This window comes from Fistularia commersonii, chromosome 17 (assembly GCF_037954325.1).
Source record: "Fistularia commersonii isolate RoL2024-O1a breed Wild chromosome 17, RoL_Fcom_v1.0, whole genome shotgun sequence".
NCBI lineage: Eukaryota > Metazoa > Chordata > Actinopteri > Syngnathiformes > Fistulariidae > Fistularia > Fistularia commersonii.
In genome coordinates, this window is record NC_141300.1 from 6539172 (window position 1) to 6556015 (window position 16844).

General features: G+C 43.3%; 1 protein-coding gene across 1 annotated transcript; it reads left to right on the forward strand.

Annotated features, from left to right (window-relative positions):
* Window positions 1-2931: 2931 nt before the first annotated feature.
* On the forward strand, window positions 2932-4496 carry ascl1b (achaete-scute family bHLH transcription factor 1b). Its single transcript, XM_086163194.1, has one exon. The coding sequence runs from the start codon at window positions 3089-3091 to the stop codon at window positions 3707-3709; it is 621 nt and encodes a 206-aa protein (XP_086019320.1). The 5' UTR covers window positions 2932-3088; the 3' UTR covers window positions 3710-4496.
* Window positions 4497-16844: the final 12348 nt, after the last annotated feature.

Genomic DNA, 16844 nt, shown 5'->3' on the forward strand with positions numbered 1-16844 from the left:
ATTGTAACAGGTTCCTACTTGAAACAAGGTGTGTTTTTTCGTAAGTGAGGTGATGATTGATTGTTATGTTTTCTGTACCTAAAGTGAAACTTTAACAAGTTTTTAAAAATGGTTGGCAGCAAATTTCCTGTCACCTCACTGTCATTTTTTTTGATAACTGGTATTGTTTGCAGTATGAGGAGACACAATAATGATAATCCTGGTGTTTTTTCTTGCACCATGATGCTGACAAATCTAAACTCTTGAGTGCTTTTAGGTACTTTTGCTGCTAAAAGTCCCACAAGCTAAATAAGTGGAGGAAGCATTTTGTGCAGTTCAGTGCTGATTAAGTGGAAGCACTGGGGCATTTTAGTTTAATTTCAGAGAGATAGAAAAAAAACACGGTAAATGTAATTTTGAACACAGGTAGTTCAGAGTTTCTGTCATGGCGTCCTCTGCTGGTGACACATGAAGGCTAGCCAAGTAAACAGAAAAGGGAAAAGGATGTGCTGTGGAAACAAAAAGATGATAGGGAGAAGGTCCCTTGGTGGAAGCAGACATGGCATGTGATTTGTATATACATATATGTATATTATAAAATTGCATACAGACAAAATTTGTACCCCCTGGGTGTTTCTTTCTTTCCAACACATTTTTGTAGCTTTGAGATTTGACTAACTTCTCTCTGTGTCTTTTTGATCTTGGCATCCAATCTTGTCCTGGGGGTCCTAATCATCTCTCCTCTATGAAATCAGATACAGCAAGGCCCGAGAGAGGAAATTACTCTGGGAAAAAGAAGCATTTTAATAGACCAGTGCTTGTGTCGAATGGATCCTAGAGGCCACAGCAGCCTTCAGAAAATGAATAACGGTAGAACAGTAGCGAACAAAGTATCAGATGATATAGAAAAAAATGAAAATAAACAATTTAAACACTCTTATGCTAGGAATGGAAAAACAAGCAGCCAACAACTGTTTACACCAGGGACATCTATGGGGGTTGTGGTGATATGGATGTCTGAATGAATGAATTCATTGAATTAAGTCTATTAGATTTATATATTAGATCTATTACATTTACAATTAACCTGCTGCATATTTTTGGAATGTGTGAGGATACCGTAGAACAGGGGTAGGCAATTATTTTGGCTGGTGGGCCACAGTTATTATTGAATTTTTATGCACGGGCCAACTAGGTATCATGTAAATTGAAAAAATGATAATTGCAATTTAAATAATTTTTTTTTTTTGGCCTTTTATTTCAACTTTAAAATCACTGAAAATCATATAAATGTACTGACACTATTTTGAATGTAATAATCCATACAAAGTTAAACAAAAGGAAAAAAAGGAGTTTCTAAATTCAATATTGATTGAAAATACTTCAGAAAAAATTCAGAGAAAGTAGTTTGATGGGCCAGATAAAAAAGCAAAACAGGCTGGATGTGACCCATGGGCCGTAAAATAACCAGGTCTGACGTAGAACCTGAAGAAAACTGACGCACACATGGGGAGAACATGCAAACTCCATACAGATAGGCCCAGAGTTGGATTAAACCTGGGACCTGAACCTTAGCGTTCTTGTCGGGGAAACACCCAGATGACGGTAAAACATCTGTTTAATGAGCAATAGCTGTTGTTGGCCATAGCCACGCCACATAAGCCACCAATACAACTAACTGTTCCTGCTCAATTCCAGGTAAAAAAAAAAAAAAAAAACAGAATTCATTGCACCCCAAACCACATGCACATCATTCCCAGCAACCTCCAAGTCACACAGAAAACAAGCATCAACATAAACCCCAACATTCATGACTCGCTACAACAGAACATACAAATTATTATTATCATTAATTAGGTACACATTAATTTCTCAAGTAGAAGCTCACTCTGAACAATGGATTGAATTATAAAAAAATTTAGAATTGGATAAACTGGAATAGCTCAATCTTTGATTCACTGTTTTGGGGTACCCTGATGTTTTAAGCTTGTCTACAATGAGTAATTACAAGACTTGGCCGCTAGAGGCCGCAATTGTCCTGTTTTTGTTGTCAATGCGCTGGTCTTCATCGCTCCTGATGGGAGGAAGTTTTATGAAGTTGCTGGTAGGGAGACAGAGCACCCGTGTGATCGCTCGGAAAAAAAATACCCCTGCATGGGGAATAAAAAAAAAAAGTTGATTTTGAAACGTGCGCATGGGAGTGCACACCCTGTTTAAAGTGAATGCTGGAAAAAGTTGAGCGAGGCACTGAAGGAGCACAAAAAAAATAAATCGCAACAAAGCCAAGGAGTTCCTTCTACGGCGGGATTGAACGCATGTTTACTTTGAAATGGCCAATTTTATAATTGCCCCCGCACTGAGCCGGGAGACACGCTTTCGCTCTGTAAAAGCTGTAGCCCGGATACAGGAGAGAGCGGCCATGGTATTCGGGATTGTAAAAAGCCAGGGGAGAAAGATGGTCGGGGGTGGAAGGGTGGTGGTGTTGGGGGGGGAGACTTATAATTTGAAGACTTGCCAGGGGTACATTGTCAAATTCAAAAGGCATTTCAAAGAAGCACACCATTCACTTTTTCACTCTCTCTCTCTCTCTCTCTCTCTCTCTCTCCGTCGTCTTCTCCTTTTCTTTCTCCCCCGTTTGAATCGACCAATGGGCCTTCAAGTTGGGAGACATTGGAATGTAAATGAGCCCAGCGCGTGCTCCCGGCGCGCTCAAAGCCCGGGATTGTTTATTGAGCTCCCGGAGCCACGCGCCTGGCCCGGGGGAGCCGGCGGGGAGCGCGGTCACACCGCGGGGGCGGGGCCTCGCCGAGAAGCGTGCGTCTCTCACCCCCCCTTAAAAAAGAGGGGGTGGTACGTGTGTGTGTGTGCCTGTGTGTGTGTGTGTGTGTGTGTGTGTGTGTGTGTGTGTCGGGGCGCGTGTTGAAAAAGAGGAGTGCTGCCAAAGTTTGGGTCAGATCGGCTCGTGGAGTGAGGCAGTCAAGAGAGACTTGGACTGGAGTCGGACACACGGTCCCCACGCGAAGGACACGAGAGCTGCATCCTGCCAAACACTTCCGCCTCCCCTTGGGTGCCGCCGCCGCCTCTGCTGCTGCATCCATCACTTTACGAGATGGAGACCACGACCGTCACCACCACGCAGACTGCGTTCACCTTTGGACTTACCGAGAGGCGTGGCGGGCTCACCCTGCACGCCCCGGCGGCGCAGAGCTGCGCGGTGCCCGCCGCGCAGCTCTGCGGAGGGATACCGGCGGAGGGATACCAGCACAAAACCAAGGTGCTGAAGAGACAGCGCTCCGACTCGCCGGAGCTCCTGCGCTGCAAAAGGCGGCTGAGCTTCAACGGCCTCGGCTACTCCATCCCTCAACAGCAGCCCGTGGCCGTGGCGCGGCGGAACGAGCGGGAGCGCAACCGGGTCAAACAGGTCAACATGGGCTTCCAGACGCTTCGTCAGCACGTCCCCAACGGCGCCGCCAACAAGAAGATGAGCAAAGTGGAGACGCTGCGGTCCGCGGTGGAGTACATCCGGGCTCTGCAGCAGCTCCTGGACGAGCACGACGCGGTTTCGGCCGCCTTCCAATGCGGGCTGCCGTCGCCGACGCTCTCCAACAGCTACTCCGCCGACCCGGAGTCGCCTCACTCCACCTACTCCTCGGACGAAGGCGGCTACGAGCCGCTGAGCTCCGAGGAGCAGGAGCTGCTGGACTTCACCACCTGGTTCGACAGGTACTGACGATGAGGCCGCCTGCGCCGCGCCACTGCGCCTGCGCGTAAAACAGTTCTTCCAGACCAGAGACTTCGGAGAGGCGTCACTTCCGGCGTGGCCTCCGTGGCCGGGGCGTGATCGGTCACCTCCATCCCTCACCTGTCTGCGTCTGCAAAGCAGTAGTGAGAGAAGGGAACGGGGAGTTTCGTTGCCCCGAATCCCCCCCCACTCCCTGTGCTTGAATGTGCCGGGCGATGTCACGTCGACGCGCGGAAGGAACGAACGAACGGTTAAAAGTGCAATTAACGCGTGACCCGGCGGAGGATCCACGCCACGGCTGCCACGTCTGCTGGAAGCCAAGACAAACAACTTCTGATCCCCGTGTACATTCTGCCTCCCCCCCAAGTAACGACACTGTATAATACCCTTTATAACATGAAGACATATTTTTGTAACCGACGCTCACTGCCAATTTCCGGTTTGGCGTGCGCGTGATGTTGTTTTGACTGGACAGCAATATCATGGCTACTACCTATGACAGATTGTAGGTGTTTGTTTTTTTTTAAGAAATAGGTTAAAAGGAGACCTTTACTGATGTATGCACTTGTTCTCCACTTCCTGTAGCCTAAATGTAAATATTTTGATTTTAACAGATATATTTTGTGTAAATCAAGTTTTATAAATAAAGACGAATCTATTTATATTACATGCTTTTGCAGATGACTTAATCCACAGTCTACCCGGCTGGTTTTTATATTTTGTTTACATGTGTGTGTGTGTGTGTGTGTGTGTGTGTGTGTTTGTCTGTGAGTGAGAGAGAGAGGGGGTCGGAGGGGGGACACAAGCTGTGTTGGTGGCGGCAATTGAGCAAACTAGGGGATCTCTCCCATTCACCTCCCCTCAATGACCTTTTCCCGGCTTGGTTTTTGGCGCAAGGGGGGGAAATTGCGCAGCTGGATGACCACTCAATAACCATTATAGACGTGCAGTCTCTCCGCGCTTTGTCTCCATTCAGCACGGGGGTGGGGGGTGGGGGGATTAATATTACGTTTCATGCATTGCATTGTTTCTTTTGCACACTGTGCTTTTACGCAGCAGCCTCAGTGGGCCCTGGAGCTAACGGAGAGGGGGAGGTGAGGGAGGGAGGGTTGCAATTCACTCTTCTCAATGGCTATTTGAAATACGGCCCCGGGAAAGTCAGCGGGACAATGAGTCGGGTCAAAATTCTTATTGCCTGATTTAGATCAATCTAAATAAAACCCGGGGTTGTAGACTAGTTGTATCCCCGACTGTGTTTTTCACGGCGCACACAGCTCAATCACAAGCCCATCTCCGACGGAATGGGGGGCGCAACGCCTCTATTGTGCGCGCCTTTGCGCCTCATTATGCGAATTATGGAAGAACCTCTATTGTAAATAAACACCGGTGCCAATTTCGGCCAAGCGCCGCGAGGAGTTCCACCTGGCGTTTCTCCGTGGCACTGAAAAATCCGCAGCAACTCTGTGTGTGCGTGTGTGTGTGTTTGACATTGTCTATATATTTCTAGGGTTCTAAAGTGGCACACGCACACGCATGCACGCACACGCTGCAGGTGTGAGCCACGTGCCTGCACTTGGTGACAAAGGCCCCCACGCTCGGAGTGGCGCACGGTGACCCTCCCCGGTGGAGGCAGGGACAAATTCAAACAAGTGATAAATGGCAATAATTACGCGCGGTCGTTCCTCCCTGCTACGTCACCGGGACTCCAAACGACTCGTCATTGTTTGGGGCAGAATACCCCGCTGGCCTATTATTACAGGGCCAAGGCTTTTTTCTTTCCCTTTTTTCTTTTTTGATGTCCTTGAGTGTCAAACAGGGGCCAAGGCACAAAGTGAAAATAAGGGCTTGTCTTTTGATGGATGGATAGATTGATGTGCAATTTTCTCTTAAGGCTCCGATGGAGAGGACGCAGAGAGAGATTTATTCATGCCATTTTGTCGGCGGGTCATTTTCATGTTGACAATGTAAGGCTGATGTTAATTTTGGCGTAATGCAATGCTGAATAATCCATCACATTCGACTCATTTATGCATGCGTTTTGGTGCGCAATACCGTGATGTATGCGTAAAACCCACGGAGGCAGTCAAATGGGGCCGTGCGCACGCATCCAGACCATAATACGCGGCGAAATTAAGCGGAGAATGGGGCGGTGAAAGGTCAGTCGTTCCGCCAAACACACACATCATGGCGCTCCGTGGATTTGCACCATTTTGCATGATCATCACTCATTCCCGCGTGTGCATCAGTGAAACACACACACACACACACACACACACACACACACACACACACACACACCAACAACATGTCTTGGTGCCCTTGCTCTAATGCTGTGAAGTTCAAAACCTGATTCACTCTGCGGTTGGAAAATCATAACAATGAACCTGGCAGTGTGTGTACAGCTATTATTTAAAGAAATGTAATAAATTCCATGATAATATACTTTAACCAACAGGCCTTTAATGTGATATAAACACAATCCTGTGTTAAGATTTGTTTCTTCAGCCATGTCACTTACTTGGTGTCCAAAATGTTTTTTTTTTGCTTGCTTGAGATTGGAAAAATCTTAATTTTCTTGTTTTCCATGCCAATGAATTTATAGGCACTTATAAAGGCACATTCTCCCACACCCAGAGAGACAGATTGTATTAAAACAGATGAGAAAAAAAAACACAGAACAGCATTAAAAATGTGCTCTTCACAAGTGAACTGCGAGATGATTCAAGTGGTGCTAATCATTCAGGAAGCTCTCAGGTGACAGTTTGGGACTCATATTTGTTTAAAACTGATGTCTCTTTAGTCTGAGATAACAATTTATTGGATGTATTGGGAGTTATGTTGTTTTGAAATTAAACAGTCTGAATGAAAAAATACTATACATGTCTGTCATCCTTCCACAACTTAGTATAGCAGCTACGTGTAAACAAGTGCAACAGGTGCTTCTGGAATTGCTGGTAAGCAATAGCGTTATTTGCTGGGCCTCAAAGGGAAGCCACATTTTTTGCTTCATATGCCAGACAAGGGCTTCCATCAGTTTCAGTGTCTGCAGTAAATTGGTTAATCAAAACTAACGTAATAACCATCCGCTTATTTTTCAAGTGAATAGGATGAAGGACACACACTAACCCCTTTGATGTTAGAGTACGCTCTTTAGGTGGATACACTGCACAGAGGGCTATAACTATAGACAAATGAAGAATGACCTGAAATCAAAGGGAAGTTGGCACACAGAAGCGGATGGATAAAGGGATAGCGCACAACCTTGAACAATGCTAACAGAGGTGTTAATGCTTAAGCAGAGGCATGGACGTGTTTATTTTTAACATAGGAGACAAGCTGACCCCCCCATACACACACACACACACATACACACACACCACATACACACATATTTGGCTATGCAGCTGGTTCAGAGAAATATCTGGTGACCCCTTAGCTATTTATCAAGTCATATCCTGGTGGGGCTCAATATTTGCAGCTATTAAGGCTGCTTCTCTTTTGCCTGGATACAGTCACAATCCGGTTGGTGTGATGAAAAACAAGATAACTCAAGAACAAAATATTAAGTCTCAGCACTGAGCAAAATATTTCTCCAGTTTGAAAAATACAGACTAGACAAAACTCTTACTTAGCTCAAGTTGATTTGAAATAACTTGTGTGACATATATAATAATTATCGAACTATTTTTTTCAAAAATCAGAAAATTAATTTTTATCCTCTTTGCCTGCTGGGACGCAGATTCAGTTTTAACAACATTCTACAGAAAAACTTGTTGGTTTTTTGCAGCAGCAACACCTTAGCAGCTTAATGTGAACATTCTTGATCGATTCGGTGTTTGACATCTATTGACATGAATCTATTGATATCTGGATCAACATGATGTAAGAGTGTGTGCCTTCCTCATTAAATTTGATGGTTTCTATCAATGCAAGTTAAAGCCACATAGGGCCACTGCAGCCTGCTAGAAATCCGCTTCCCCGCATCGACACTCTTACAAAGACGTCTTCTCCCCGCAGCCACCGAGTCACCCCAGCTTGCTGGCAAATAAGTCAGTCACTCTACTCGTGTATTTCTAAAAAAGAAATCTTTCTCTTTTCAAATGAGTTGAACGAAAAAAAAAAAAAAAGGGAGTTTGAATGTGTGCAGCTCAGCACTTTACTGACACCCCTGTATGTGTGTGTGAATAGGCCCTAAACTTCAGACGACCCAGCAGAGGAGGAACCAAGCTACAGCCTGAGAGGTGGAGGGATGGATGAGGTGGGGATGTGCGAAGGGGTGGAGGCGGAGGGGGCCGTGATTTGCATGGGCTATTGTGCTGCACAAGTTTGGGTTCTTTTTTTTTGGCCTGGGCCCTTTTGGCCATTTACTTCCACTCTGGCTGGCTGTGGCGGGCTGTGAATAGTCTCTGCTCGGAGGACACACAAAGGCGCTTTTGTGTTACGGCCGCACCATATTCATCATGTAATGCCTGTAAGACAAATCTGATTGGACGTCTCTGTCACTTTGATGTGGGTCCAGAGTGCGAGTGGCCCTGAGATTGCTAACTTCGCTCTCTATTGCCTATTCTACACCACTGATATGGTGTCGGAGGCAAGGGGGGAGTGAGAAGAGGTGGCTGGGAGTGGAGAGGGAGAAGGAAAAAAGGGTGAGTAGGCAGGGGGTAGTCCTCATTATTTGCAGGAGCAAATTCATAATAAATTTCCCCATTCTAAAAAAAACAGGTCTAGATGATTGACACTACTTTACGCCAGGCCGAACAAAAGCCCTGATTTGAGCAGAATACCAAATGAAAGGGGCGAGCGTGGACTCAATTCAAACAATTTTAATCTCTCCCTGTCCTCCCTTATTTCTCCACTCCCCTCCTCTCCCTCACACTTACCCTCTTTTTTCAACTCCAACTCTCTTGCTTCTTTTGTCCGGAGCATTCTCATTTTACAGGGTAATTCTACTCTAACGGATGTGCTAATTGTGGCGGGTTAAACTGGGTGCTGGTGGACTCCTGTGATACAGAGCCTATTCTGGCCTAATGACTGTAATGATGGTTCAGAGAGAGAGAGAGAGAGCGAGAGGGAGAGACGCCAGCCTGTATCTTGGAGTGACCTGTTTGGACAGACCTGGAGAGGAGAATTAATTTTCTTTTTGGCCTGTTTGGGATGATAGGTGAATCAGGGACTGATGTCTGAGGTGAAGTTAGGATGATGCAAATTTTAATTTGGGACTGCAAAATAAACTCACGCAAAGACTGGCACCTTTAAGACACTACAAACAGATGATAATGGGCGGCTGAGATCACATTTAGAGAAACATAATACTGATGGATCGTGAGTCTGCTCAGGGGCATAATGCAGGGGCCTGCATGCAATCTTATTACCTATTTATAAAAAAAGGGAACAATTTCAAAATGTTTTTTTTAGCTATTTTGTCCTTGATATGACAAGTCCTTCATTTTAAATACCATGATCATGTTTTCTATGTATTTAAGCTACAGAACAACAGGTTTGTATCATTTACGGGCTTTTTCGGCAGTAAGTCCCAGATTGATTTTCACGAACAGGAACAGTCTAGACCAGTTTCAGAAATGTTACCACAATGATACTTGGAAATGTAACCTACAAAACAAAAAGAAAAAGTGAAAAACTTGATGAGGAGAACTGCAAAAGCTGAATTAGATTAAACTTAGATTAAATTAAGATTGTGATGAAATAATACTGAAACTACCACTGCTACCACTACTACTACTACTACTAATACTTATAATAATAATGACAATCATAATTGTTATTATTATTAAGTTATTTATTATATTATTTATATATATGTATTTATTATTAAGTTATTTATAAGTTATATTATATGTATAGTATAGTTTAATACAGTATTATACTGGATTAAGTTATATTTTGTTATGATTGTTACGTAAAATAATAATAACAATAATAATAACAATAACAATAATAATAATAATAATACGTGATCATTATTATTGCTATAATAACTTGTACATTTTAAGAACCTATGTAAATATACAGCAACTTTCTGATCCAGTGAAAACAGTAGATTGAATATACAGTATGTAACACATTGGGTATTAAAAATGTAATTGAGAAAAGTTGATATGTAGATATATAGATACACAAAAACCATGCATTCATATATAAATACACATGTATAATATACATATTTGAAAACCGTTAGCCTGTGTAAGTTGTAGGAAAAAGGACTTAATAGTCTTATCTTGGCCATTAAACCAGAGACCAGAATAATAACATACCCACTTTCAGGGCAATAAATGTTAGTTATTGTGCTCAATACTGATCAGAAGGAATATCAGGCTTTCACTTTAACACTATCCAAGCATTAAAGTAAACTCCCGAGACGAGTTTGCATATTTCATTTGATGATTACTGCTGGTTTTCAAAGGCCCTCTTCATTAGTTTTATTGTGACTGAAACAGAAATTAAACAAGGACCGTTTACATTTTAATTACTTCACATGGTCCACTCATCTCTTACCAATACACTTCTGTTGAAATCAGACTTTGTTTGCCAACTCAACGCTGCCTTGTACCCTCCTTACATTTGTGTGGCAGTTGACAGAAGATTAAAGAAACAAAAGCAACTCTCCCTGTTGCCTCTCTCTCTACATATTTTCTCTCTTGTTCTCCAAGATCAGGTGAATTCCTTCTATCAGCAAAACCTTGTATCACCTCAAAGTCAGTGTGTGTTTGGGTCGTTGTGCATATTTTGTTTGTCGTCAGTTCACTTCTAACCAACAGAACGTCTTCTGTTTTTTCACCATCACAAACCTGGAGTTATGTTCCGGGCTTCTCAGCAGGTTAGAGCCTGCCCTGAAGAACCTGTTCATAGTGAGACACCAGGGCTTCACCAGCCTCCAACACGCATTGTCCTCGGCCTTGGATCGCTTTTTTTCTTTCGTCTATTATGTCGTTCAGACAGACATTGGGACACTTAGATATTTCCTTTTATGAGTCCCGTGAATATCTCTGCACGACACAATACGGGGGTCTTTTTCACATTTTCTAAGCTTAGTGTACACTTGCCTGTGGTCATAAAAGCTTTGTGACTCAGGACTCATAGACATGAAAGTACATGCAGGATTAGGATAAAAGTAAAGGTAAAGTTGGTTTTGGCAAGGCCAAACCACAGTGGAGTAATGCACTGTTTTGTTCATTACATGCATACGACATCAGCTTCATCAACACAACCCCCTGTGTAATCACAAGTTGACCACTAGGTACGAACACCCTCTGTTATGAAGAATCTATCAGCAAAGGTAAGTCAAACTTATTGGCATGGAATTACTGGTAGCTTAACATCCATCTATCTATGATGAGTGCAGCTTTTTTGGCCAACAGGTTGGTGGGGGCTGGGGTTGGAGGCACTTCAGCGGTTTAAACCGACATTGGGCCAGATGTGAGAGATCAGTATTTTACTAATTCCTTACATCATTTCCATAACTTAACATTTCTTGTGATGAAATGTAACAATGAAAACTTGGTGCTAAAAACAATGATAGCCGGCTGACTCATGATTGAAAAGTTTGTCTCCAAAGTTGGAAGCATACTAGATCTATAGATATTTGACAGCTATGACATATTTTTCACAGGAGAACACGTGCTCTAGACATGGATTCGGCGCTGTACATAAACGCAACATGATACAAGTCAAGCCCTCCTGATAAACTACATCTGTTGTGTGTGTGTGTGTGTCTTTGTGTGTGTGTGTGTGTGTCTTGTGTGTGTGTGTGTGTGTGTGTGTGTGTGTGTGTGTGTGTGTGTGTGTGTGTGTGTGTGAGTGTGTGTCTGTGTGTGTGTCTTTGTGTGTATGTGTGTGTGTGTGTGTGTGTGTGTGTACACTTCTCTGCTCACTAGGAGACAAATATGAAAAGCCACATCTATGGTGGTCGAGCCATCCCCCAAAAGTTAGTGAAGGTTTCACTTCCTGTATAGACGAGAGTCTGCGAAAGAAAAAGTTTCATTTCAAACACAACATTCGACGATCCTGGACGAGGGCATTGTCATTGTTTTAGTGTTTCTACTCCTATTCCAAAATTATAGACCAATTTGTCAGTTTTCATTTAATAGTCTATTATCAAAATTATATGTTTGTCTCCTGCATTTAAGCCATATTTGGCCAATACCTCACTACATAAAATGCATGATACTTGGATACAAGGTAATGGCTTTCACGAACACAGACAAAAACACCTACAAGTGCACACACATGCACAGGCGTGCACGCACACACACACACACACACACACACACACACACACACACACACACACACACATATTCATAGTTGCAGGTCCCCCTGCACCCCACAACCTATTATCAGCAGAGATGCCCTGGCTTACAGAGTTCTGCCCCCTCCCTAAAACAAGGTAAAGGGAGGATTAGTGCGCACCATTTAGGGGCTCCTTTCAGTCCCCCATTTCATTTCATTAGCTTGTGACCTCTCCAGTTAATTATTTTGATCTGGCCACAGGCTTGGCCTGTTTTTAATGATCCTGACTGACTCACCGCCCCCATCAGAATGCACAATACTTAACACACCCATTGAGGGCGAGGAATAGGGGGAGTAAAAAGGAAGGTGCATAGAAAAGGGAAAGATTGAAAGTGGCATTTACCAGTCACCAGCAGAGGCTGTAAGAGAACAGAGTGATGGCAGGGTGGCGTAAAGCCCTCCGAGTTTTTGTCAGGATATACTATTGTCCCACATTGATGGAGTGGCTCTCGTTTTTAAAGGGCAAAATTGTTGGAAAGCCTTAAGCTGATTTCAGTCAAAGAAAGAGGGAATAAAAGAAAGGGAATACCCCGCACCACCTTCCTCAAGAATAACAGTGATGGGAAAGAAAGTTGCCTTTTGAAAATCCTCCATCTGACAGCTCAGTGGACTGAGACTCAGAATGAACTCACGATGAACGTCACAGTGTTTCATACCTGACAGTCGGAAAATAAAGCTTCTCCTGTCCTCTCCTCTCCTCTCCTTTATTGCTTTTCAGCCCCTTATTAGCACATTACCTGAGTTTAACCAAGAGGAGAACTGAAAAGTTAAAGAAATTGATCTGATATTCTCGTTTTTTGTTTCTCTGCCTTCGTTTTGCTCTTGAAGCCTTGTTTTTTTTTGCCGAGGCCCGTACTCGCCGGCTGTGGTTCTGGCCAGTTTACTCTGTCTGGCTATGCATGTAAAGAGTGTCCCCTCTTTGTTCCAGCCTTGGGCCCATAGCCAAGCTCCCCGTTTCAAACTTGAGCCTTACAAACACATACACATGCACACAGTACCCCACTCACCCCCTTTTTTCTCTCGATGTGTCTCAAACAACTCTCTCCCGCTGCCCTGCGCTGCCCTCAAATTTGAAATCACAAAATAGGGAGGATCAAACCAAAGAGACGAGCATCACTTTAGAAAGCAGGTGTCCAGAACTTTTCAGTGTTTGTCGATTTCAAATGGGGACCTTTTAACCTCTGTGCTTTTCTAGCTGGTGGCTGAGGTAGCCAGTCAGAAGCCTAATCAGTCTCATCCTGACAATACGGGGAGGTTGAGGGCTGTCAGTCCCTTTTTCAGACAGGGGCTTCAATGAAGCCGGGGCAGGGGAACCCCTGATTGATTAGTGCCTCTTTATTGAAGTGCAAGTGTGTGTATGTGTGAACAAGGGTGTGTGCGTGTGTGTGTGTGTGTACGTGCATGCGCATGTGTCTATGCCTATAGGGGCCCCGGCAGGAAGCTTAATTTAAATCCAGACAGAGAGAGCACTATAATTATGACTTTTTCTTTCTGCTAGCGGGTTAAAGCTGACAGAGAGGGTTCTTATGGCTCACTTCACCCTCTCAGCGTCCTAAAGAGAGATTATTACTGGCCCTAAGAGCCCAAGCTAGTCAGGCTCATCAGCGTGGCTTTACAGACCTGAGAGAAGGGCTGTGTCCTGAGTAGGGCTCCAAACAAGGGAAAGAAGGGTGGAGAACTGAGGCGAAGACAAGTCACTGTGTAATCCCATTTCAGCCTTATTCATCGATGCCAGGGGACTGAGCAGTTTGCGTGCCCAGTATGTGAAATAATTCAAACAGACAAAGGTCTGACAGAGTGCACAATCACTGGCATTCCCAAAGTGCTCGACTGCTTACAAACACACAAACCCAGAAGCTCTGGCTGACTCGGGTCAGATAAATTAGTAAATTGCGGGTGATCCTGTGTGGTCTCATTGGATCCCTCTCTCTTCTCTTGTTTTATCAAGTCAGCCACTATCAGTATGTGTCTGCGTCCCTTCTGGGAAACCCAGCGGTGGAGGCCGGGCCTCGGCTCTGCCCCCATTGTTCAGTGACAGCTCCTATCTGTGGACCGTTTTGAGATTTGTGTGTGTGTGCTCACCTGCTCTGTAGGTAGGCTTCCTCATAATTTATATATTTTCCCTCGACCCTCCTCTGGAGATGTGGATATCAAGCAAACACACTGGGCTACAGTCAGTATCAGAGAAGTCTGATTTGTTGCAGTACAATAATGAGGCTAAATTGCCTCTGTTTAAGAATAAAACCTCAGCACTGATATTAAACACAAACATTTTAAAAAAGTAATTTGTGATAGGTCAGGTGACAGAGAGAGTGATTTGTTCTGGAGAGGCATGTCATAAAACTCATGGGCTTGTTTATCTTACTATCTAAAAGGATCCCCATTACTTAAGTGGTTTATTTTTTTTCATTTCTTTATATTTATCATAAATATATACATGACACCACCTACCTATTTATTATATATAATGATATGTATGTAATTTATACATAATTATAAATTATATATAATTATTTTTAATGCCTCCTTGCAATTAAAATGTGCTCCTAGATATGTGTGTAAAGGAAACGGATATTCAAAAGTTGAGAAGATGAATCAGGGTCTGATTTAAATTTTGATTTTTAACATTTGATATATCATTTTTTATCATTTCTTGCTCTTTGAATTAAATAACTGTTAGAGCCACTGACACTGTAAAATTCCACAGCCTGCAAATTGGACTGAGTTTGAATATAATTGAATATAACTATAGCTGCAGCCATATTAAGAAGAGTTTTATTGAAATCATAAAAAATGTGCTGAAAAAAAAAATCAGTGATATTTTTAAAAACAGCTGTTGATTATTACAATATACTTTTTATTGTACTTGTTATGGTTAGGTGAAAAAGGGTAGTTTTGTCAGTTAAAAGCAATCGTGTAAGTACTCAGTATATGATAAAAAGAGTGTCCATTTTTAATTTTTGATTAAATGAGCCTTGATAGCAAATGTTCATATCCATCTTGTTTGCAAACTAATGGATGGACAACAATCATATCATCCAGCCATTCATGCGATCTTCTGTTCAAAACCTTGTGACAGTTGCAGGGCTAAAATCCTCATTAGCTAGTGAAGTTTGAGCTAAACGTGACTCCTGGCCTGACAAAGTACTTTCTCCCCTCTGGGTAAATGTACTGATTGAGTAAATGATGTAAAGCACTTAACTCAAGTACAATTACCTTTGACATTGCATTCCAACAGTGGACTACAACTTCAGAGTTTACCTGTTCAGACAGTCACTCAACCCGTCTATGTGTGTGTGTTTGTGTGTGTGTGTGTGTGCATGCATGCGTGTGTCATTATGTGTCGAGTCTGTCCTGTAAAGCATTGGGACCTTTATAACATGCACCTCTGGGTGCGGTGAGACTTTAGTCCCCCTGACAATGTCACTGTTTGCATCAACAGACCTGTGACACTGACAAACAAATGACCCCCAGGTCATCTCAGACTCCTTGTACCACATTGTGTTGTCGAATGCAGTAGCAACACAAAACATCACAATTACTGTCACTCCTCAAAGACTGAAAAACTTATTGTTGGACCTTTGCAAGATTTTCTAGCTGATGTTTGGTTTTAGGGCACAGTATCCCTGAGTGAGTGAAAAATGAGGTAGCTTTGACAAGATGCATAGATTCGACGAATTGCTTTTGTAATGGTTTCCCTGAAGTGCAGCACTTTCATCTTGATTCACCGTGTTGTCGAGTGAATAGCAGTAAAGTGCGACTGAACGCAGACACAGACCTCAGAGTCAATATTTAGACTCAGATGGAGAGTATTTTTTTCCTGCTGCAATTTCGTTGCTGGCAGAAACAGTATTCACCCGTGTAATCATTATGTCAGAAAAGGACAGACCGCTCTTGTCATTTGACTCCTGGGATTAACTCTATCAAAGACTGTAATCCTGACACTTTGAAGTGTGCAAAGTCTCAGTGTCATACAGAGCGATAAAAAGAATCATCATTGTTAATCGACCTAAAGAGGCCAACGGCTGTTAGGCATGGACAGGAATGCTGGGGCAGTTTTCTTGGAGCGGTAGAATAAAGAAAGGAAGAAATAATTAAATAGAGAAAAAAGAAAGAAAAAAGAAAAAAAAGAAAGAAGCACATCAAGCATGTAGCAGCAGGTCTGCTCCGTTCACCATTGATGACACTTTGTTAGATAACAACTCTTTTCCTTGTCTGTCCTCTTTATGTGCCGACCAGGTTCATGGCCTCCGTAGGGATACAGGACTCACTGAATTCACAACACACAGACGCACACACACACACACACACACACACACACACACACCTAGGCCTGCTTAAGCATTAACCATGTCAGCTATATGTAGACAAATGCACAAGTTCCTCTCTATCTGTGTGATACACACACACACACACACACACACACACACACACACACACACACACACATACACGTGCCTTGCATGTCTTTTAGTTTGAGGCAAAAATTCCAGCATAAGTCCATTTATCACTGGGAGAAGGCGAGCGATTAGATATTGGTGATAAAGATTATAAGTCAACATCTCGGCAGGTGTCAAGCGGTTTTACTGCACACAGGGGTCACCAATCCTGTGTCTTCACTAGCAATAAGGATGAAACCTGCTTTTTTGTTTTTCTTCCATCTACCCCATTACTCATTGCTGAGCAGAGTCCAACCCAGGGGTTTTACCAGGCTTCAGATGGACTGAGCCTCAGACTGTTGCACTGACTGACCGGCTCAACTGAGTGTCCATTACTATTGGAGACTTAGTGGAATCATTCCTAGTGGAATCAGAAT